Genomic DNA, 22,070 nt, shown 5'->3' with positions numbered 1-22,070 from the left:
AAAACATTTATTGAAAGAAGCTTGTGAATGAAGGTGGGAGGGTCCCTTATTCCAGGAACCCTCTGGCTTGGACAGCCCGCCGAACTCGAGCAATGAGTTGACGCTGCTCGACCAGGTCCGGCTGGGAGATCACGGCCTCCCACGCTTCACTGAGGAGGTCTTGGTCCGCATCTGGTGCTGCTGCTGGTAGTCTTGGAACGCTTACTTTGCACTGCAGTAGGAGGTGCGCCAGAGTGTCTGCCACATTGCAGTGAGGGCAGATGTAGCTGTGCAACGTTGACCTCATATAGTGCAATAGTACGCCATGGGTGAACGTGTTGCTTTGAAGACGCCTATAGTCAGTCTCTTCGTCTCTTGTGAGTTTTGGATGTGGCAGAGGGCATAACCTGCGTTCGAGCCGATAATGTTGCTGTAATGCATGGTACGTTAGTGGTATGGCTTCTCTTGCCTCTGATTCTGTTGTTGAGTGGGAGGTGCCTCGGATCTCGTATGGGAATGCCCGGTTGACGCATTCGCGGGCTGCGGTGTGTGCCGCTTCATTTCCCTCGAGACCTTCATGTCCCGGAATCCACACGATGCATGTGTAGGAAGGAGGATTGTCAATGCGCTTCAGTAGCCTAATCGCCACCGTGGAGACCCTGCCTTTCAGGTAGTTCCGTGCCGCTGTTTGTGAGTCGGTGAAGACCACGATGGGATCCTCACTCGTCTGGGTGGGGAGTGCTATAGCAGCCTGCTCAGCTGTTTCCGCACGTTCGGCGAGGATGCCAGTACCGCGCCCTTGTAATCTGCGACGGTTATCACGAAGGCATTACGTCCCGGATATTTGGCTGCATCGACGTATCGTGCCTGCGGGTCATTGCCATGCTTTTTCCGGACCATGTTATCCCTGGCGAGCTGCCTTTCTCGGTAATGTTGAGGATGCATATTTCGAAGAATCTGCTGAATTTCAAGGCTTTCTCGCAGCTGTGACGGTATTTTGCCTTTGCGTTCTTTGTTATTTCTAGGGTGGTCTGGTATCCTGTGCGTCGAAGGACGGCTTGCCCTGTGAGTGAGAGCTTGAGTCTCTCGACCTGGTTGATGAGATGTGCTTCGGTGAGTTTTTCCCACGTATTATGAACTCCCATGCGAAGCAGTCGGTCAGTGGAGGCGGCTGCAGCAGTCCTAGGGCAAGCTTTGTAGCCTTTTATATCAGCAGATTAAGTTTTTGTTTCTCCGCTGTCTTCAGGTTGAGGTAGGGAGTTCCGTACGTTATGCGGCTGTAAAGGAGAGCTTGTATCATTTTTAGGGTGTCGTGCTCTTTGAAGCCACTGCGGCGATTAGCCAGCCTTCGGATTAGGTCGGTGAGCTGTGTCACAGTGTTCCGCAGCCGGGGTAGGGAAGCGGAGCCAGACCCATCTTTATGTATGTGTAGTCCAAGGACTCGAAGCGTGTCGACTTGTGGTATTTAGACTCCCTGTAGAAAGACTTGTGCGTCAGGAGTGTCGTAGCTTGGTGGTCTACCCCGGGTGCATGCCGCAAGTACTAACAGTTCTGACTTTTCCGGAGCACATTGGAGGCCGCAGGTCTTGAGATATCCTTCAGTGATGTTAACCGCCTCTTGAAGTCGGTCCTTCTGTTCATCCGTGCTTGAACCTCTTGTCCACATAGTGATATCATCGGCGTATAACGCGTGATGTATCCCAGGGACAGCGTTCAAGAGACGTGGGAGCTTAAGGAGGGCCAAGGTGAAAAGCACTGGCGATATCACTGAGCCCTGCGGCGTGCCTTTGTTAGGGAGTTGAAAAAGTTCGCTCCTGATATTGGCAATTCCTACAGCGGCAGTGCAGTTGGTGAGGAAAGCCAGCATATAGGCGTATGTCTTGGCACCGCAGCCGACATCTTCCAGGCTACGCAGAATGGCTTCGTGGCTCACATTGTCGAATGCGCCCTTTACGTCCAAAGCTAGAACGGATGACTTACTGTGCTTGCTCAAGCGGAGAAGAATATCTTCCTTTATCCACAAGAGGACGTCTTGTGTGAGGAGCATTTGGCAGAAGCCGAACATGGTGTTGGGATATTGACCATTGTCTTCGAGATGTGTGGTGAGCCGCTCGTTTACCATGTGCTCAAAGAGTTTCCCAGCGCAAGATGTAAGGAAATGGGACGAAGATTCGCAATCGAGATTGGCTTGTTTGGCTTGGGTACCATGGTCACCTCTGAGTGCTTCCAGGCATGTGGTAGCTCGCCCTTCCTCCAGCAGTCGTTATAGTGCCGAAGGAGCGCCGTCAACGCCCGGGGCGGTAGCTCTCGTAGGTGCTTATTGCCCACTCCGTCTTTTCCTGGGCTCGTGTTGCGCGTAGGCTTTGCAGGGGCCGCGTGTAGCTCTGTCAGCGTGAAAGGCTGGTCTAGTGCTTCGTTCGGTGCTCCTCGGTACTCCCTGGGTGTCGAATTGTTGATGGACGTAGCTCTCTGGTTAACCGAGCCACGCAGTTTTGCTTGAAGTTCTTGGAGTAACTGGTGCTATGTGCCCTCATAGTTGTTCGTGAGCCGCTGAATTGTATTTCTTTGATTTGTTTTGGTGGGGGTGTCGTCGACCAGGGCTCGAAGAATGCGCCAAGTCTTCTTTGTGCTCAATGTCCCTTGACGTTTGTCGCAAAAGGACCGCCAGTTCTGGCTCGCAAGGTTTTCGGCGTACTCCTGTGACTGTCTAGTGAGTGCGGCGATGCGGCGCTTCAGCTTGCGGTTGACCTTTTGCCGTTGCCATCGTTTAATAAGCGATCTTCGAGCTTCCGATAGGTGAAGGAGATGATTATCGACTGCCGGATTGTCCTCGTTCAAGTGTATCGTTTTGATATGTCCATCAGCAACACTTACATTACTGTTTAACCAGGCTTCAATGTCTTCGATAGTCGAATCATCATCAAGGTCACTCCTGTAGGCGGTCCAGTCCGTGAGCCGAGCTTTTCCTGTCTTGAGCGAGCGGTGAGCCTGTTCGACCACTATTTGAATTATGTGATGGCCACTCGCTAGAGTGTCTGGTAGCCTTGTCCACGTTGCGTTGTGCACGGCTCTAGCGCACGTGAGATGAGGATTAGTAGCCCTCGGCACGCTGTTGCCCACTCGGGTTGGATGGAGCAAGTCATTCCACAGCGTCAGACCGTGTTGCTGTGCAGCGTCGTGAACACGCAACCCCTTCTTGGTGGTGCTGTGATAGCCCCAGGCCGCGTGTGGAGCATTGCAGTCCCCAACTACGACGAGTCGGTTGCCGTTAATCATTTGACGGAGCTCGTGGACGAAGCGGTCGTATTGGTGTAATTGCTCCCGCGGAGGGCTGTAAAGGTTGGCCAGGTATAAGCTTTGTTGAGTCTTCCGAGTGGGGATTATCTCCACAATGGTGTTGCTCGATCCCAATGTCTTCAATTTCATGAGCCTGTGCGGTTAGAGTCTTCTTGACTAGAATTGCGGTATGGGGTGAGCATGTGAGAGTGCTGTAGCCAGGGAGCTAGATTTTTTCTGTGTGGGTTTCCTGCAACGCGATCATATCTGGATTATTTGTTTTAACATATTCTTGCAAGTTTGCAGAACAAGGTCTGTAGGATCTGCAATTCCAGTGCCAAATTCGAAGAGTGGGGAGTGGCTCAGACTGTCTATGTGTGGGAGCTGCCATTCTGGCAGTTGAGTCCCGTCTGGTGCCGGTCGTTTGGTGCTGTCGATCGAATTTCCGCTGCAGTTTCATTTCCTAAAGTCTTTCGCTCTTTCCGCTTGGTCCCTGATTGCTCCACGAGCTTCTCATGGGTAACGAAATTTTTGTATGCATATGTTATGAAGTTATGCTGTTGTGCCGTGAAGCCATCAAGCTTGGCGTCGAGCGTGCTTACAGTACGGGTCATTGGGTCTACCTTTTCCACAATTTTAGTAACCACTTTCTCAATGGTTATGTCAATGAATGCGAGGAGTTTCGCAGTGAGGGCTTTCTCAAAAACTTCAAGGCGTCGTTCGACGAGGTCGAGCATCTTCGCTTCGTGTGCTTGCAGCCTTCCTTCTACCCGCTTCATTATTCTGGCTTCCGTCTGCTTAAGTATGCTGTCGTCAAGTTCTAGTGTGCTACACTCGGCTGGTGGGCGTTGTTGTACCCTCCGTTGTAGTTCTTAAACTTTATTTTCTAGAGCCCGGATGGTCGCTGTTTGAGCAGACGAGATGGTCGAGGCACTTGTAGTATTTAGAGAACTGGGCCCGTCACTACCGGTCACCGCAGTGGCGTAACTGATTCCCCTAACGGAGCGAGACCGTGATGGCGTGTGGGATCCAGAGCAACCTTTTTTCTTAGAGCGAGAGCAACTTCGGTCAAATTTTGGGGGAAAAGAGGGGGCCCGTGAAATTTCTGGTGTGATAACTGACTCGGGTAAATCATTGGTGCAAGCACTCCAGTGATTCTCACGGGCGCGGGCGTTGTCGAGCTACTGGCGTTTTACTTGATAAGGAGGGGGGGTTGCTGCAGAGTTTCTTCTTGCATTCCTTTCCAGCAGTCTCATGGTCTTCTCTGCAGATCTTGCACATCGGTTGGCAGTCAGGTGGTTCTGTGTCCTTGTCGTGGCCGCATTTGTAGCACAAGTTCGCTTTCGGCTGAGGGAAGATGTCTTGTCGGTGACCTAGGGCGCCACAGATTCGGCAATATTGGATGGACTTCCGGTATAAATTGCATCGGTAGTCTCCACTGAGGTACGTCACGTAAAAAGGAACATGCTGCCCGTTGAAACTGATAACTGCAGTTGTGGAAGATCCCAGCATGCGCGAGCCAAGGACGTGGTATCTTGGGTCCACGCGAAGTCCTGCAACAATCTCTGTGGGGCTTGTTCCTGGTTCGAGGCCGTATATCACTCCGCGGCACACATCATAGGGGTGTCGAATGAGCGGATTCACTTGATATATTACTCCACTGAGCTGTATAGCTTTTATACTTTGCAGTTTGGAAGCTCGTTCAGTACTTGCTGTACTTGCGATGATCACATTCTCTACTTTCTGCATCTGCACTCGCACATGGTCATAGAAGTTCTGCTGGGCCAAGCCACTGGATCTTCCGATGGCATGTGTAACCTCGATGAGTGTTCGTTTTGAAAGATCTAGTCCTGGTTGCGGGCGGAATACAATTTTGAAGTCATCAATAGGGAATGGCCGCATCCTGGTGCTGCGTTGACGTGGCGGTTGAGATTCGGCGTCTGGCTTCACAGGTTGCGTAGCTCGTTCTTCGGCTGACTTTTCTTCTTTGGCTGACCTGCCTTTACGGTCAGCTTGAAGCCACTCAATGTGGGCTTTGCCTGTCGTTTTGCCACTATTTTCTTCAAACGTTCATTGTGATGCCGTTCTTGAGTTATCCTCCGTGTTGTCCACTTGCATCGTACTCGGGTTTTCTTGACGTGGTTTAGACGTCTGCGTTTCCATGAGAGCATTAGCTCTTTACCTCAGACGCTGCGTCTCTGTGTTGCGCGAGCAGCGTGCTCGTGCACCAACGAGACCCTGGCGTCCAGCTTGTTTCTCAGGCTCGTCCTCGTGCCACAGCGGCGTTCGCGTGCAGCACGTCCTGTGAATTCGTTGGCAATGTTGCGTCCCAGCGAACAGGCACAATATGTTTAGAGTTCAATATCTAGTAAAAAAGTACTCTCACTGCGATGAATCTGGTGTCAAACGATGCCTTGCAACGTGAGGAATCCCAGATCAGAAAACGCGAGTAGTGTCCAGGCAAGGTTGCACAAAAAACAGCAATAAGAGCAGGAACCCATGTGAGGTGCGACTACACACCTCAGCCCCCTGGCGGCTTTTTTCCTCGCAATGTGTGAAATTGCTGTTACAGCCACTTGTTCAAGTCCGTGTCGCGCAGGAATTTCAATAGAGCTTTTGTCGCTTTCTGTTGCAATGTCTTCTCTCGGGCACTTGACAGAATAGTGTCCACCGACATTTGGCTGTTGTCGATGCGCGCAAGAACAGACGCCAGTGACTGTCTCTGGATGTTATACAATGGACAGTCGCACAGGATGTGGTGTAGCGTCTCTTCGCAATGACAGGCATCGCAGGGAGCGTTGTCGGCCATTCCTATGACAAAGGAATACGATTTTGTAAATGCCACTCCTACCCATAAGCGATGAATAAGCGTGGCTTCTCTTCGGTCGAGCCCAGTGGACATGCGGAGAGCCATCAAAGACGACAGGTGGTGTTGACGATTCGTCCTGTGGGCATTATTTGGAAACTCTGCTTGGCGAAGGGGTAGATCGTTGGTCGTGCTGCTCACGATCATTGCGTTGCAGGGTTCGTCAGCTTGTAGATGGCCCGGCACAAGTGGAATGAGTGATCTCATGCGGCTTCAGACGACCATGAGTTTGAGGGCAGTATCTCCTTCTGAGTAAGGTCTGGCAGCGATATTTTCGGTTGAAATGCCGGTGCAGGATTCGGGACTGGCAGATGACGACTTCTGCAACTTCCGTCAGGATCGACAGCATGGAAGTCCCCTATGCTTTCTAGGTTGTCATACAATAAACTGCAATGAACCATTTGAACCATTGCAGCCTCAAGGAGGTTGCAATGAGCCCTGTTCTGAATGAAAGTCTTAGACTCGCTGGAGGCACATCGAATCCAGTCGAAAGCAGCCATGAGCTTGGAGCTCCACTCCACCCAATACTGCTGCTACAAACCTTCGTACATGTGCCACGCCGCTGCACCTACCCGAAGGCGGCCCACGGACACAGGCCATTTCTGCGGCTCCGTCCAGGCTTCACGCACTGCTAAAGCACTGATGGTTGGCGCCCATTGGTCGGTGCGGTTCTTGAATTCGTAGAACTCCGGTAGTGCGCTGAGTGCAGGTGATGGTTAGGTGGCAGGTGAAAATCCAAAGTGTGAGACGCAGCTGAGCTGCCGATGAGAATGGCCGCGTTTGGACAGCTCCGTGAATGTCGGCTGATAGCATCGGCTCGTGCGACCATCGCCCCAACGGCGTTCCCGCACTGTCTGTGCCCTGGCTCAATGCAACGACGTCCAGCTGTCTGGCCCCACCGGCTAAGGACAAACCTGCCGGACGCCCTGGATGAGGGCGTGGGGTCGCCCCAAAGCTCTCTTCTTCCGGACACCATCGACGACCTGGACTAACCACCCTTGGCGCCATTCGCTTCAACGTTGTGCGTGGGACGCTCGCCAGGACAGTTCCGGCGTCTCGCCGGTTGCATCTGGCGGTGGCAACGCTCCTGCGTTCTTCACGCGAGCCAGGCTGCAGCGGGGCTTCTGATGCAGCCATCACAACCAGCCTCCACTCCGAAACGCTGTGCGAAACGCGTGGCTGACTAACGAAGGGAAACAGATGATTTGTCTGCTTCAGCCACACAAGCTAGCGGAAATGCCCCTCTCCGGTAGCTGTTGCCTCGCCTGGCACCGATTCTAAGTACAAGGTCGTCGTAAACCACGTGAGTGCTTCGACGTATCAAAATTGTCAAATCGCCTCCTTCAGTCAGCCTTGAACGCCTGCCTAAAAACCACCACGTTTCTCCATTCACCATTCCACTAGCAGCTTATCCGTATGGGTGCGTTTGCTAGCGGATGTTGACTGCTTCACCCAACTGCGAACTCTGCCAGTCGCAGCTGATTGTACCGTGCAAGTGCAAGCGTACTTGAGTTCCGGCTCGGACTAGCGTCAGAATGTGTTCTCTGGGGTTGACCCAGCAGAATCGCGGAAGGGCCTTGTCGCTGCTTTGCGCTCTTCCACTCACAAGATCCTCACAGCTCGTTATATGGGCCGTATACGCAAGTGCCTGGTAACTCTCCAAGGTCCTCGAACGCCACCAAGCCGCATTGCGTACTCTGGATGCATCCTGTGTACAAGCCCGGTGTGGTACACTCCTATCGGTGTTTTCGTACCGGTCACATGCGAAATTCTTGTTTCCAACCCACAGACACTTCCATGGAGTCCGCGGAGACGCGCACGTACAAATGCGGGCTCTGCCAAACGGAAGATGATGATATAACGTCCAAAGATTGTCCAGTTAAACAGAAGGCTCAAAGCCCATCGTTCACGCAAGCGCCGCCAGCGTTCAGTCACACAAGAAGAAAGGAATGCCGACATTCTGACTAGCAATTGATTTGAACTGTTCTTTCCCTCCGAAGAGGTCACACCAGCTTTGATATAACTTGACAATGCTTGCTATGAAGCCCCCACGTACAGCGACACCGTCAAGCAGGGCAAAAAACGCGTTCAAGCAGGCAGCGTACATGCCTAAATTGAGTGTTACGACGACAGACGATCTGGCGAAGCTTGACCAACAGATATCGCAGCTCCAAATGGAAGTCGAGCACCTCATTCAACGCAGAACCCATCTCGCTCAACCCGCTGGACCAACTGCGATGCGCGGTACAGACGTGCCGTACACTGCTTCTGTGCCTGAATCATCTTCCGCAAGCGCGTCATCACCAGTCAAGGTGACTCCAGCAGAGCTCATCCACTTTGTTGTCCGGCCACTCCAAGAGCTTTCAAAGGTATTGCTCGCGACCCTTCCTCCGTAATGACCGCTCCTTCGAAAACAACGCGCCACCACTGTGTCCTGCAGTGGAACTGCCCGGGACCTGCAAAAAAAGGTTGGTAAGCTTCGCTATCGCCTTGCGCTGGGGAAGCTCCCCGCTTGGTGCCTGCATCAACAGGAAACGAATCCGCTTCCACGCATCCCTGGATTCACTTCGTATGCTTCCCCAACTATCCCTGATCGACGCTGCACCTCCAGTCAAGGCTGTAGTGTATGTTGTGACCACATATCCTCAAACGCAAGTTCCCTTGCTGCCGTGGTATAACCACTGGCAAGAAGTGGTGGCAGTGCTCGTTAGACTTCCGCGTACTGACGTGATTGTGGTTTCAGTTTACGTGCGTCCTTATAGTGGCAGCACTCCTTGATTGCGTTTGAGGTGGCTGGCTCACCTGCGTCAAACCTACCCTGGGTGACCAGTACTAGTTCTTTGCGACCCTCCAGACGGAAGCGCAGCTCAACACCATCGAAGAAATTATACACTAGCGTCGAGTCGCTCGTTACCTAAAGAGTCAAGCTGTTTCTGTGGCGGCAGCTCTAGCTCACTACTATAATTCAACGCTGCCACAGCCTGACGCATCCTTGGCGGAAGTTCAACCATGGCTCAAGGCACAAGCCAGTGATAACTGACCACTGCCCCGCCTGCGCCAATGCACCCGGCAAGTAGCGCAGGAGGGCGTCGTCACTACCACCGACAACTCACTAGTGGTATACAGACGCAGCTATTGATGGCTTCGTTCTGCACACCGGTCTCGTATGTCCCGCGCTACCTGAAACTCAACATATCTGCTCTTACATAACAGAGGCACCGTTCCCGTCCGTATTAGTGGAGCTCACTGCGATACGGGACGAGTTGGCAGTTATGATATCCAAAATGGGTTCTTTGTCACACGATAAATTGCTTGTATATACGGACTTCACGCAGGCAGTTCGAGAGCTGCAAAAAGCAACTAGCTCCCTCGATATAGCCTCTGATATACACCAATTAATTCACTCGTGGGCCTGTCCTGCCCACGTATTGTGGACCCGCCGGTCTGCACCGGTTCAATTGAAAGCAGATGCCGTTTTCCATCCAGTGGCTGATCAACACCCGCTGCCTTTACTTTGTTTGTCCCCGAAGCTTGCTCGTGCACAAAAGAACCCTCCGGAGCTCCACGCATCTAGTCATTCCTCCGCGTGGATCAGACTTTCCCGGTGGCTTAACTCACCGAGAGGAGGTTGTGCTCAGAAGGATTCGTGTGGGCGCCGCCTTGACACCTGCTATCCGGGCAACATGGAAATACGGTGCACAGCCTCCCCCAACGGCATGCCCATTGTGCGTTGCTCCACCCACAGAGGCAACGCTCGATCACCTATTGGGAACCTGCCCGGGCCTTCACCAGGCTCGCACTTGCCACCTACACGGCCTTCACTACCATTCCCGCCGACCACCTGATTTGACGCGCATGACGCACACCCCACTGCATTGACCACTCCTGGCCTTTATACAGAAAACATAACTTTTCCTTTTTATTTACCTGATTCCGTAGGGCCTACTGGCGCCAATAAAAAAATCCAAAGTGTGCCTATGCCAAACTTCTAAGTTTCTGTGAGAGTTGTGCGAGGACGCACCTGAGCTCTCGGCGGTTCTCGGTTGAGCTTGAGGCAGCCGCAGCCAGCATGGCATTCATTGAATAGAATTTTGCTACATCAGCAGTACATATCGTGGAAGGCCACACTATCACGGCATTAAGCTCAAAGCGGAGTTGAACCAGAGTACACCGCAGCTACGCGGCGCTTTACGATGACCCGCATGAGGAGCCACTTAAGTGGGAGGTGTTGGTTGTCGTCATGGTAGCGGGTTTCTTGTCCGAGGAAGCTTGTAGAACATCCTAAAGGCGCTTCAGGATCCATTGAGCATTGAACGAGAGGGTATCCGGGCTGAAAGCATAGACAGTGTTCACGGACAAAAAAACGGGCTGTCTCGATGGCGTCGGGGTACGCCAGGAAGCCCAACCGGTGGCCCTTAGACGCTCACCCGTTGGAACAGTTTTGGGCCTGGAATTCATATCACAGAAAGCCTACGTGACGTTTATGATTGACAGGAGCTTGTACACCTTCTCAGACGAGGGTGGTAGTAAGGTTGCTGTCAAATCGCAGCTTGTAACCACCAATGAGCCATCGATGCTGTCCGCGAATGGTTCATTCGGCAGCTGTAGCAGTGGTAGGGTAGTGAAGTTCCTGACTGAAGAAGCGTGGACGACGTTCCTGGAGGGAGAGAAGAGTGCTGCCGACGACCCGCCAGATACAGGTAGGTTCAGCCGCAAGGCTCAGTTGTCAAATGGCGCCGTTGTAAAGAGAGAGACAGACACAACACCCGTTCATAGAGTAGAGCAGACCCTTAAGCAGTGCCACATACGCACGCTGGGGGATTGGCCAAGAACCGGGTAGTTTTCAAAATAAATTCTTATTTATCAGATTAACTTTCGTCTAGTTTAAGATGAGAGTAGTAATGTATGGAAATTGCAATTACTACCAATACATGAGTAAAAAAATACATATTAACTGTGAGCTGGGCAATTTACGAAGTAATATTTAGGAATTTGACGCAATTTAGAAAAGAGAAGTATCAGTTGGCTCTACGATCTCAATCTCTTTGAGCATATAATGAATTTCTTCAAGGCATCGGCAACCTTCCAGCCACTATGGCTCAGGAAAAAAGCCCTGAAAGAAAGCACATTTCATACAATTATATCAAGCCTAAGAGGTCATCAAACGGTGCCTTAGGTATTTTTCTGCAAAGTAGAATAACTGATGCAGGAAATAAGACAATGTGCTGTTGTCAATGTACTCCGCAAAAAGAACAGTTGGGGAAAGCTGCCAGCAAGTTCAATTCTCCTTTTTCTTCCTTCTTTACTTCGCTCTAGCTGCTCTCGTGCAAACCTAGCCTGATATTCAGTGCCACTCTTGGTCATCAAAATGTATATATTCATATATGCGCCTCGCACTTAGTCTGTGATATTCGTCGTACTTGTGACTTTGTACGCAACAAAACAACTCAAATTTTTCTGCATCGTATTCGCAGTTCACTTTAATGAGCTTCCAGCTCTTCTGATGCGTGGACTGCCGAAAGAAACTTTCTAGGTCCTTGATTTTCAGAAAACCATGTCACGACACCACCGGCAAAGGTGATATTATTCTAGCGCACGCGCATTCACTTGAGGTTGGCTCTCTTTGCCCGATACGCAGCGATGAGGGCACAAGTGGCGATGTTTCTCGCACTTCCACTTGGGTCTCTGGGATCTACATGTTGCCGACAGCGAACATGGTGAAGTTACTGCCAGGCGTTCATAGCTCATCAGTACCGGATACTTTCCCTGTAGACATCAGTGCCTTTTTTTGATGGCTCAGCCAAAGCAGGCAAGTTCGCCATTATCGTCCACCCTAGCCGGCCAAGAGATGTAAGCGGAATAGCACGATTGATGGTAGTAATGGGATGGTCTCCCATTTCGGGAGGCGCTCTTGAAGAACAGTAAACGACCCCAAGGTCCAAAAATTGTTATCAAGATAAATATGTGTATTCGTACTTCGTGAACATGCTGCCACAAAAACTTTGCGAATACATGCTATATTAAGCAAGTTAGTGGGGTTAGAACATCGCTTTCAACTGGTTTCAAATTCTCGCGCAGTCTTTTGCCTCAGAGAAAGGGTGAGGCATAGCCCGTCGTCGTTACTCCGCCCTTTTTGGCAATGTGGCACGACGTGACCAATTGACGTCATAGACGAACTCAATCAGTCGCAACGCAATTCCGCTTGCTGAGATGCCTAGCTGTTTACTGTTCACCAGGTGCCGATGCTTCTGCTCAGCCAAGTCGCTCAATTTGCAGCCGACAATGATTTGAATCAAAGTGCGTTCCAAAACCCGCACATGCAGTTGGCTCAATTTTTCGGGAGTCTGCAAACTGTCGCACCGTCTGGAAACAACATTATAATACACAAATAATGCGTTTAATAGCGGATGTGCTGGTCAACAGGTGGCGCGACAATCTGCTCACTCCCAAAAACTGGGGCCGGATTTCGATACATGGAGCCTACGAGGAGTTTCGCAACTCGTTTAATTCAATAACTCTGTAGTAGCTGTGGGGGGATGGCGCGGAAACAGGAACTCTCGTTGACTTCTCTATGGTTTGCTGAGAGCGGCTTTAGGCCAATAAATGAGCTGCGGGCTGCGTCACGTCACCGATCGCAGAGCTGACGTCACTGCGCGTGGAAGGAGGTTGTTCAGGCGCAGGAAAGATGCGCGGGCATTGTTTCTTGAAGTGGAGGCTCTACTCAGCGCGCAGTGCTGTAATGTTCTTAAAACGTCATAGCTGCAGTCTACTCTACAAATTGCTGAGCTTGATTGGGGGTGGGGGGGACTGTAAAAAAAAGTAGGAACCTGTTGACTGGTATTTTCAGTGCCTTGACACAGTATAATTCTGTCTGTATCCTATATACTCGATTGATCACTCACTCATTGGTCAGGGGCATATACTCAGATGTGGATGAGCGGGGGAAAGACAGTAGCATCTACGGTAAACAGAACGCTAGCAGAATGGCAATAAAGGTTTTTACATGTCGGAATTGCATGCTTTCTCGGCACGCGTGCTAGAGTAGAGCCGCATTGACTGGAAACCCAACATGACCAAGCAGAAAGGGACAGGCAGAACATATCGTCATCATCATCATCATCATCATCATCATCATCATCATCATCATCATCATCAGCCTGACTACGTCCACTGCAGGACAAAGGCCTCTCCCATCTTCCACCAGTTAACCCGGTCCTGTGCTTGCTGCTGCCAATTTATACCCGCAAACTTCTTAATCTCATCTGCCCACCTAACCTTCTGTCTCCCCCTAACCCGCTTCCCTTCTCTGGGAATCCAGTTATTAACCCTTAATGACCAGCGGTTATCCTGTCTACGCGCTACATGTCCTGCCCATGTCCATTTTCTCTTCTTTATTTCAACTATGATATCCTTAACCCCCGTTTGTCCCCTAATCCACTCTGCTCTCTTCTTGTCACTTAAGGTTACACCTACCATTTTTCTTTCCATTGCTCGCTGCGTCATCCTCAATTTAAGCTGAACCCTCTTTGTAAGTCTCCAGGTTTTTGCTCCGTAGCAAAGTACCAGCAAGATACAGCTGTTATATACCTTCCTCTTGAGGGATAGTGACAATCTACCTGTCATAATTTGAGAGTGCTTGCCGAATGTGCTCCACCCCATTCTTATTCTTCTAGTTACTTCAATCTCGTGGTTAGGCTCTGCGGTTATTACCTGCCCTAAGTAGACATAGTCTTTCACAACTTCAAGTGCAATATTACCTATCTCGAAGCGCTGCTCTTTTCCGATGTCGTTGTACATTACTTTCGTTTTCTGTAGAATAATTTTAAGACCCACCTCTCTGCTCTCCTTGTCTAACTCTGTAATCATGAGTTGCAATTCGTCCCCTGAGTTACTCAGCAATGCAATGTCATCGGAGAAGCGCAAGTTACTAAGGTATTCTCCATTAACCCTTATCCCTAACTGTTCCCATTCTAGGCTTCTGAAAACCTCCTGTAAGCACGCGGTAAATAGCATTGGCGAGATTGTGTCCCCCTGCCTTACACCCTTCTTGATTGGTATTCTGTTGCTTTCTTTATGAAGCACTATGGTAGCAGTTGATCCCCTGTAGATTTCTTCCAGAATGTTTATATATACTTCATCTACGCCCTGATTCCGCAGTGTCTGCATGACGGCTGATATTTCTGCTGAATCAAACGACTTCTCGTAATCTATGAAGGCTATGTATAGTGGTTGGTTATACTCTGAGCATTTCTCTATTACCTGATTGATAGTATGAATGTGGTCAATTGTTGAGTAGCCTGTTCTAAATCCTGCTTGTTCCTTTGGTTGATTGAATTCTAATGTTTTCTTTACTCTGTTAGCAATTACCTTTGTAAATAGCTTGTATACTACAGAGAGCAAGCTGATCGGCCTGTGATTCTTCAAGTCCTTGTCATCTCCTTTCCTATGTATTAAGATGATGTTAGCGTTCTTCCAAGACTCTGGTACCCTTCCCGTCAGGAGACACCTCGTAAACAGGGTGGCTAGTTTTTCTAACACAATCTGTCCTCCATCTTTCAGCAGGTCTTATGTTACCTGATCCTCACCAGCAGCTTCGCCTCTTTGCATGCTCTCCAAAGCTTTTCTGACTTCTTCTATTGTTACTGGTGGGGTGTCATCTGGGTTACTGCTAGTTCTTATAGTATTAAGGTCGTGATTGTCTCGGCTACTGTACAGATCTCTGTAAAACTCCTCCGCTATTTTAACTATCCTATCCATATTGGTAGTTATTTTGCCTTCTTTGTCCCTTAGTGCATACATCCGACTTTTGCCTCTCCCAAGTTTATTCTTCACTGCTTTGACGCTTCCTCCGTTTTTCAGAGCGTGTTCCATTCTCTCCATGTTATACCTTCTTACATCGCATACCTTACGCCTATTAATCAACTTCGAAAGCTCTGCCAGTTCTATTTTGTCTGTTGTACTTGACACTTTCATGATTTGACGCTTCTTAATTAGGTTCTTCGTTTCTTGGGAAAGCTTGCCAGTGTCCTGTCTAACTACCCGGCCTCCAACTTCCACTGCACACTCCGTAATGATACTCGTCAGATTATCATTCATTGTACCTACGCTAAGGTTGGTTTCCTTACTAAGAGCCGAGTACCTGTTCTGCAGTGACACTCTGAATTCCTGCACTTTCCCTCTCAGTGCTAGCTCTTTGATTGGCTTCTTGCGTATGAGTTTCTGTCGTTCCCTCTTCAAGTCTAGGCGAATTCGAGACCGTACCATTCTATTGTCACTGCATCGTACCTTGCCAACCACTTCCACATCCTGCACAATGCCTGGGTGTGCAGTCATTATAAAGTCTATTTCGTTCTTATTTTCGCCATTAGGACTCCTCCATGTCCCCTTGCGGTTTTTTCGTTTTCGGTAGAAGGTATTCAAAATTCGCTAATTATTGCGTTCTCCGAATTCTACTAGTAGCTCTCCTGTGGCGTTTCTAGTACCGATGCCATAATCTCCTACTGCCTGGTCTCCAGCCTGCTTCTTCCCTACCTTTGCATTAAAGTCGACCATCACTATAGTATACTGTGTTTTTACCTTACTCATTGCCGAATCCACGTCTTCATAGAAGCTTTCAACTGAAGCGTCATCATGGCTTGATGTAGGCGCGTAAGCCTGTACTACCTTCATCTTATATCTTTTATTCAGTTTAATTACAATACCTACCACCCTTTCATTAATGTTATAGTATTCCTATATGTTGCCAGCTATGTTTCTGTGAATTAGGAACCCCACTCCCAGTTCTCTTCTGTCTGCCAAGCCCCGATAGCAAAGGACGTGCCCATTCTGTAGCACAGTATAGGCCTCATCTGTCCTCCTAACCTCACTGAGCCCTCTTATATCCCATTTAATCCTCTAGCTCCTCGAATAGTACAGCTAGACTTCCCTCACTAGATAAGGTTCTAGCGTTAAATGTTGCAAAGTTCAGGTTCCAATAGCGGCCTGTCCGGATCCAGAGATTCTTAGCACCCTCTTCTGCGTTGCAGATCTGACCGCCGCCGAGGTCAGTTGCTTCACAGCTGCTGGGGACTGAGGGCCGTGAGTTATTTGACGTATGCATGTGGGAGGTAGTGGCCAGATACAGCACCAAGATGGCCAATCCTCTGGTGAGGGAGTGCGTTCCCGGCGGTGGTTACCGGTGAGGCCGCACCCCAGGCCTCTTAATGCAGTTGCATCAACACGCGGATTTTTTTTTTAAATCCGGTTGGGAACTGCGCGGCACCGGGATTTGAACCACGGGCCTCTTGCATGCGAAGCGGATGCTCTAATCACTACGCCATAAGCGCACCCGGATTGTTATGTTCTAAATGTAGATTACAGCAGTGTATCAGTCAAGTTTGTGGTTATTTTTATAAAAAAAAATTTAATAAAATGAGATTTCTGCTGAATACCCCCTTAATTAAGGGCCTAGAGAGTACAGAGTTGGGCCTCCGATTAGCCTATGGGGTGCTGTTTATTATTATAATAAGCGGACAAAATTTAAATTGGTTTGTGAGGTGATGTTAACAAATTATTCTTTTTAGTGATTAGGCTTAATTTTGGTCACGAAATAATTCCGGTACTATTACTCCTGTCCTGATGAAACCTGAGCGGCGACAGGTCTAAAACTAGGGCTTTACACTGTATGAGTTAGAAGTTTCCCGGTAGGTTATTAGCAAAGTTAAAAGCGATCGTAAGGAAAAAAACACGTGGTTCAAGATATTTATTTGACGGGCGTACCTTTCTCCCGAGCAGTGAGCCAACCTCCTCCTCTGAGCGAGAGCGAGGAAAGACGCAGGCGCCACACGTTTATTTGCGGTTCTCGTTATATTCTTTCTTACTCTGTATCTTCCGGTTACCTTAAGCTATCAAAATGATTTTTACACGGAAAAAACCGGACTGTTGTGTTCTAAAAGAAGATATTACCTATTTTTCGGTGGCGTTTGTAGCTCCTTTTGAAAATTTGTTTTATTAAAAATGAGCTTTTTGCTGATTACCACCTTAACTAAGTGCCTGGAGTGTACGGAATTGGGCCTCCTGGAAGCCTATGGGGTGCGGTTTATTATTATATTAAGCGGACAAAATTTAAATGCGTTTGCGAGGTGATATTACAAATTTATTCTTTTTAGTGATTAGGCTTAAAATTGATTGCGGTATAATTCTGGAGCTATTAAACCTAGCCTGATCAAACTTCAGTAGCGTCAGGTCTACCTCAAGGACTTTCAACTTTATAAGAAGTTTCCCGGTACAATAATAACGAAGCTACAAGCAATCGTAAAAAAGCACGTGGTCCGACTGTTGTTGTTTTCACAGATTCACACTGTTTTCCTATCCTAAAATTTAAAATTTTCGTTTGTAATAGCAGTATTTGTAGCGGTTGAACTCCTTGTATCTTCACGAACAAATAGACACCACTCTGACCCTCCTAGAACCAAAATTGCTAAAGTTATAGGTAGATATGTGCAGATCTAACGTCATCTGTTTTTAAACATTCTTTTTTTTTTCAATTGCAGGAGCCACAAACAGCAGATCGCGTGCACTGAAAAGTTCGTCAACGAGTGCATGGAAGGTGTGACCAAGGTCGCTTCGTTGCCGGTTGTCCGTGGTTTTAAGGAGAACGTGGAAGGCATCTGCAACGTGGCTTCAAAACAACACGAATGTATGATTCCTAATGTTTGCTTAAGCGGTATTGAAAGCCTGCCTTGCGGGTGGTCATATTATTGAAAATGGGGAGTTTAATTGCGCTTCATTATATTCGCGAGTGTGGTTTAGTTAAACTTATAGAACATGGCAAGCAACCAATTCGAGGCAGCAACGCACTAATCGTGAGAATATTGGTCAAACGGTGCAGCTGCTGGCCTTACACTTCTCTATTACCTTCTCCTCTCCTTCGCTTTTCTTTCACACCCTCTAACCGTATTATAATGCAGATGACTGAAGCACACTTTCTCGCAGGTAAAGCTGGTACACTCATTTAGCGAGGTAAGTCAGCTAGTGAACCGGAGTAACGAAGTTCAGTTCCAGAAGGACCGGGACAGTCAAGCTGGCGGAAGTGGGGGAGGGGGTAATGAATGAAGAAAATGTTCCCTAAATTTGCCGTCTGACAGAAAGAATTTCCTATATTTCATATATTGGTCCTTTTTGAAGGGGATATTACGTCAGATATGGTACAACAAGTAAACACTGATTTCTGCAATTGTTAAATTCTGAACACCGATTTTGATATCTGTCCTATATGTCACATGTAACGTGTCAGATTTTTAAACATTTAGTTTTCATTCCACGGGGATGTTTTAACCTATAGTAGACGCATGAGGTGCCTCGCGAAAAAAAAATGCTTGGTAGCAGTCCTATCTGTGTAGCTTACCCGAAGAAAGCTTTACTCATTTGAACAGGCGAGAAATTACGGTGAATGCTATTTATCCAAGCCACAAAACTTGCTGCGTGCTGTTGGTAGTAGGGGTTAGAAGAAAAAAGCACCTAATTTCTGCAGTCCGGTTGAGAGCTCGGCGCAGCGCCTGATTGCTACTTGGGAAGTCGTGGCTGGCGTGTCTGACACCTCTGCTCTACCCTTTTCGCTTCTACTTCCACTGCTCCTTACTCCCACTTCTCTTCCGCACTTGCTATGCTGTAATATACGTGGCTTTGTGAAAGGTCTTATAGTCAAGAGTCCAACGGAATCCCGTCTGGTCGGGGACAAACACAGTGCAAAACATTTTGCATTATTTTTGTCCCCGACCAGACGGGATTTCGTCGGACTTTTGACTATATAAGCCTTCGCAAGGCGTATTGCCACGCCTTCATCCAGCAAGTTCGGCGTTAAGTCACGCTATCCTGCAAGGTGGCTTCCTTCAAGTGCCACTTGAAGTTCAACCTGGCCTGCAAAGCTCAAGGTATGATTCCTCGCTCTCTTCTTTTAAACAGACTTGTACCCACAAAGTTTGGCATCAGCGTTGTTTCGAAGGCAGAGCGACAGCTACTTCAAGCAAGAATTTTAGATTGGAAAAACCGCATACGAACCTTAGAAAATGATGCCTTTTTTGCCCAGCGCCGCATTGAATTCGAGTGCCCGGACGAATTCGCGAGCACACAGCAACACGCGAATTGCAATGCCATGCTTCAGAGCCTTCGTTGTGAACAATCGCACGAAAAGAAGCTGGCTAGCTTACAACAGCGACATGCGAAGGGTGCGCGTGCGCCAGGCAAATGCACTGTGCATAACCTTTCTTCCTACAAGCCAAACGTCGCTGAGACTGCGGTCCTAAGTCTGGGACTCAATTTCAATACGAGTCCTGAAACACACCGTGGGAAGATAATTTGCGCCGTCGAGAAAACTGTGAGCCTCGTAGAACTTTCTCGTATAGACGAAGCCCGTACGCGTGCTGTGTCTGTGCTCTCTTCACTTCGTCATATGCAGCCTTCCCCTCTGACCTGAGCAGAACTTCACGCGGTGAAGTCACTACTAATAAAGACATTGTAATACTTCTTGCGGACAAGCGCAACGCTACTGTCTTGCTCGACACGAATGACTACGTGAACAAGATTTAACGCCCTTTCTCGAGGATGCCAGCACGTACCTTCCACTACATAGCGACCCGACAGCAAAACTTCAAAACCTCCTAAAGCTGCTAGCAGACGTCTTTCGCTTCGTGCCGCCTACACAGAAGTCTTTATATTACTCTCTTCTTTGTAACAATGGATCAGCGCCAGCTATGTATGGACTGCCTAAGATTCACAAGACAGGTGTCCCAATCCGCCGGATTGTCGATTTTACAAGGTCGCCTCTGAACAAGCTTTCGACTTACCTACACAGAACCCTCTCGCCGCTCGTTGGAAAAAGTGAAACGCACTTAAGGAATTCCAGTAATATCATTGATAAGGTACGTGACATGGTACTAGATGACAATGATGTTCTAGCATCTTTTGATGTACGGTCGCTTTTTACAAGTGTACCTGTTGGTCTGGCAATCGACGTGTCCAAGACAGCCCTTGAGTCAGACCCATCATTGTATGACAGAACGCCCATCGATGTTCCTGATCTGTTACGGTTGCGTAAGTTCTGCTTGGAGAACGCCTACTTTATATTCAGGAGCGAATACTACAAGCAGGTGCATGGCACTGCAATGGGATCTTCTGTGTCCGTCACTATCGCAAACCATATCATAGAGGCTGTTGAAAACTGGGCTCTCACTTCATTTGCTGCCCCGCCCAAGACTTTCCTTCGATAAGTGGATGATTGTTTCTGTGTTTTGCAACGGGATGCCCTGCCAGTATTCTTGGAACAGCTAAATTCTGTGGAATCCGCGAAACAGTTTATCGCGGAAGAAGAATCAAATGGATGCCTTCCATTTCTTGACGTCCTCGCGAAACGAGACGGTAGGCGCCTGACTTTCAGCGTGTACAGAAAAGAAACACACAGCAGTCGTTTTCCAAGCTTCAATTCTGTGCACTGATCCTGCCATAAACGTTCTGTTGTGTCTACACTCGTAAAGCGCACTTGGAAAATTTGTTCTAAGGAAGAAGACGCAGTAGAAGATGTTGAGCCCATTCGACGGGAGCTGGCTACTTGCGAATACCCACTTTCCTTCATGAACTCGGTGCAGCGACAACTGCAGCGGGCGGCTCAGTCACACACCATTGCTACAAAAAGACGCCCATCGGTGCCTTACGTCCCAGGCTTCAGCGAGACCGTCGCTCGGGTATTGCGCGGCTACGACGTCCAAGTGGCTCACGTTCTGACACGAAAGCTCCGAGGCCGTCTTACAAATGTCAAAGATAAGTTGGACAGACATGATTTGCCCGGCGTGGTGTATAAAATTCCTTGCAAAGACTGTGAATACGGATACATTGGCGAAACGGCCAATTACAAAAGAAGGCTCTGGGAACAATTTAATGACGTCAAGAACAAGAAAGTAGCATCTAATGCCCTCGCAGAACATGTTGCGTCTACTGGACACGCTATAGACTGGGATAAAGCCTGCATCATTGCCACGGAAAGAAAGTTGTTACCACGATTGTACATGGAATCTCTGGCCATGCAAACAACTGCGCATACGTTGAACAGAAATAATTGGACACTACCCCCTGTGTACGCGCGATGTCTGCAACGCGTGATTAAACATGCATAAGAAGAGCGCACTACGCCATTTGCGGTCACTGTGAACAAGGCTCCCGTGTGGGGAGCCGAAACGTCTTTTTAAGTTGTGTGTATTTCACCTTGGTCGGCGTTTTTGTTTTTATTATTTTGCATAAAATGTCTTAGCCTCCGCCCTCCAATATTCTGTGATGCTCAACACTTTTAACATTTCCCATTTATTTATCTGGCACACTACACAAGGCAATGCAAGGCTTTACCCTCTCCATCCATTTTTTCCCATTTTTCGCACTCAAGTTTCTCTCATGAGCTCACTCTCCTGCGATCCTTGGAGCCGCATGGCAAGCTTTTTTCCAATTTCTTGAAATTCTGCACTATGCAAAGTTATGATATGCTTTACCCTGTCACTTCATTCATTTCAATCGTTTTGCCCTACTTCCCACTATGTCATAAATATACTGCCCACCACCACTTGCCTGCGCCATACCCTTGCTAAATTACACAGTGCAAGGCTATGCAATGATTTGGCCTCTCCTTTGCCCCCTCTTTGCTTTCCTCATCCTCCTCGATTTCCTTTCTCAACACTTTGCTAATATATTCCATGCATGGCTATTCTATATACGATGATATACTTCGTACATTCCCGGTTTCTGTGGAGTTCTCGCCCAGTTTTTTTTTTTGATGATCCCAGAAATTTGCTGTTAAAACGCGAGTTCCAGAAGAAAACACAACAGGCAAGCGCATGTGTTTTCTTATGACACCCATGTTTTTACCCAGCGTAGAATTTGTTACACCAACTAGGACACATCAAGCTCCTTCGGCATGATGTGTGTCCAG

General features: G+C 48.6%; 1 protein-coding gene across 1 annotated transcript in view; it reads left to right on the top strand.

The window, feature by feature from the left end:
- LOC119167299 (uncharacterized) overlaps window positions 1–22,070 on the top strand; it is a 43,252-nt gene that overhangs the window by 14,518 nt on the left and 6,664 nt on the right. The window contains exon 3 of the mRNA XM_037418759.2: window positions 17,653–17,798. Coding sequence (XP_037274656.2) covers window positions 17,653–17,798 — 146 coding nt within the window. The remainder of the gene's footprint in view (window positions 1–17,652; window positions 17,799–22,070) is intronic.

Source organism: Rhipicephalus microplus, chromosome 6 (genome assembly GCF_043290135.1).
Source record: "Rhipicephalus microplus isolate Deutch F79 chromosome 6, USDA_Rmic, whole genome shotgun sequence".
Taxonomy (NCBI): Eukaryota; Metazoa; Arthropoda; class Arachnida; order Ixodida; family Ixodidae; genus Rhipicephalus; species Rhipicephalus microplus.
The sequence above is the reverse complement of the archived record's forward strand: the minus strand, read 5'-3'. Positions and strand labels throughout refer to the sequence as shown.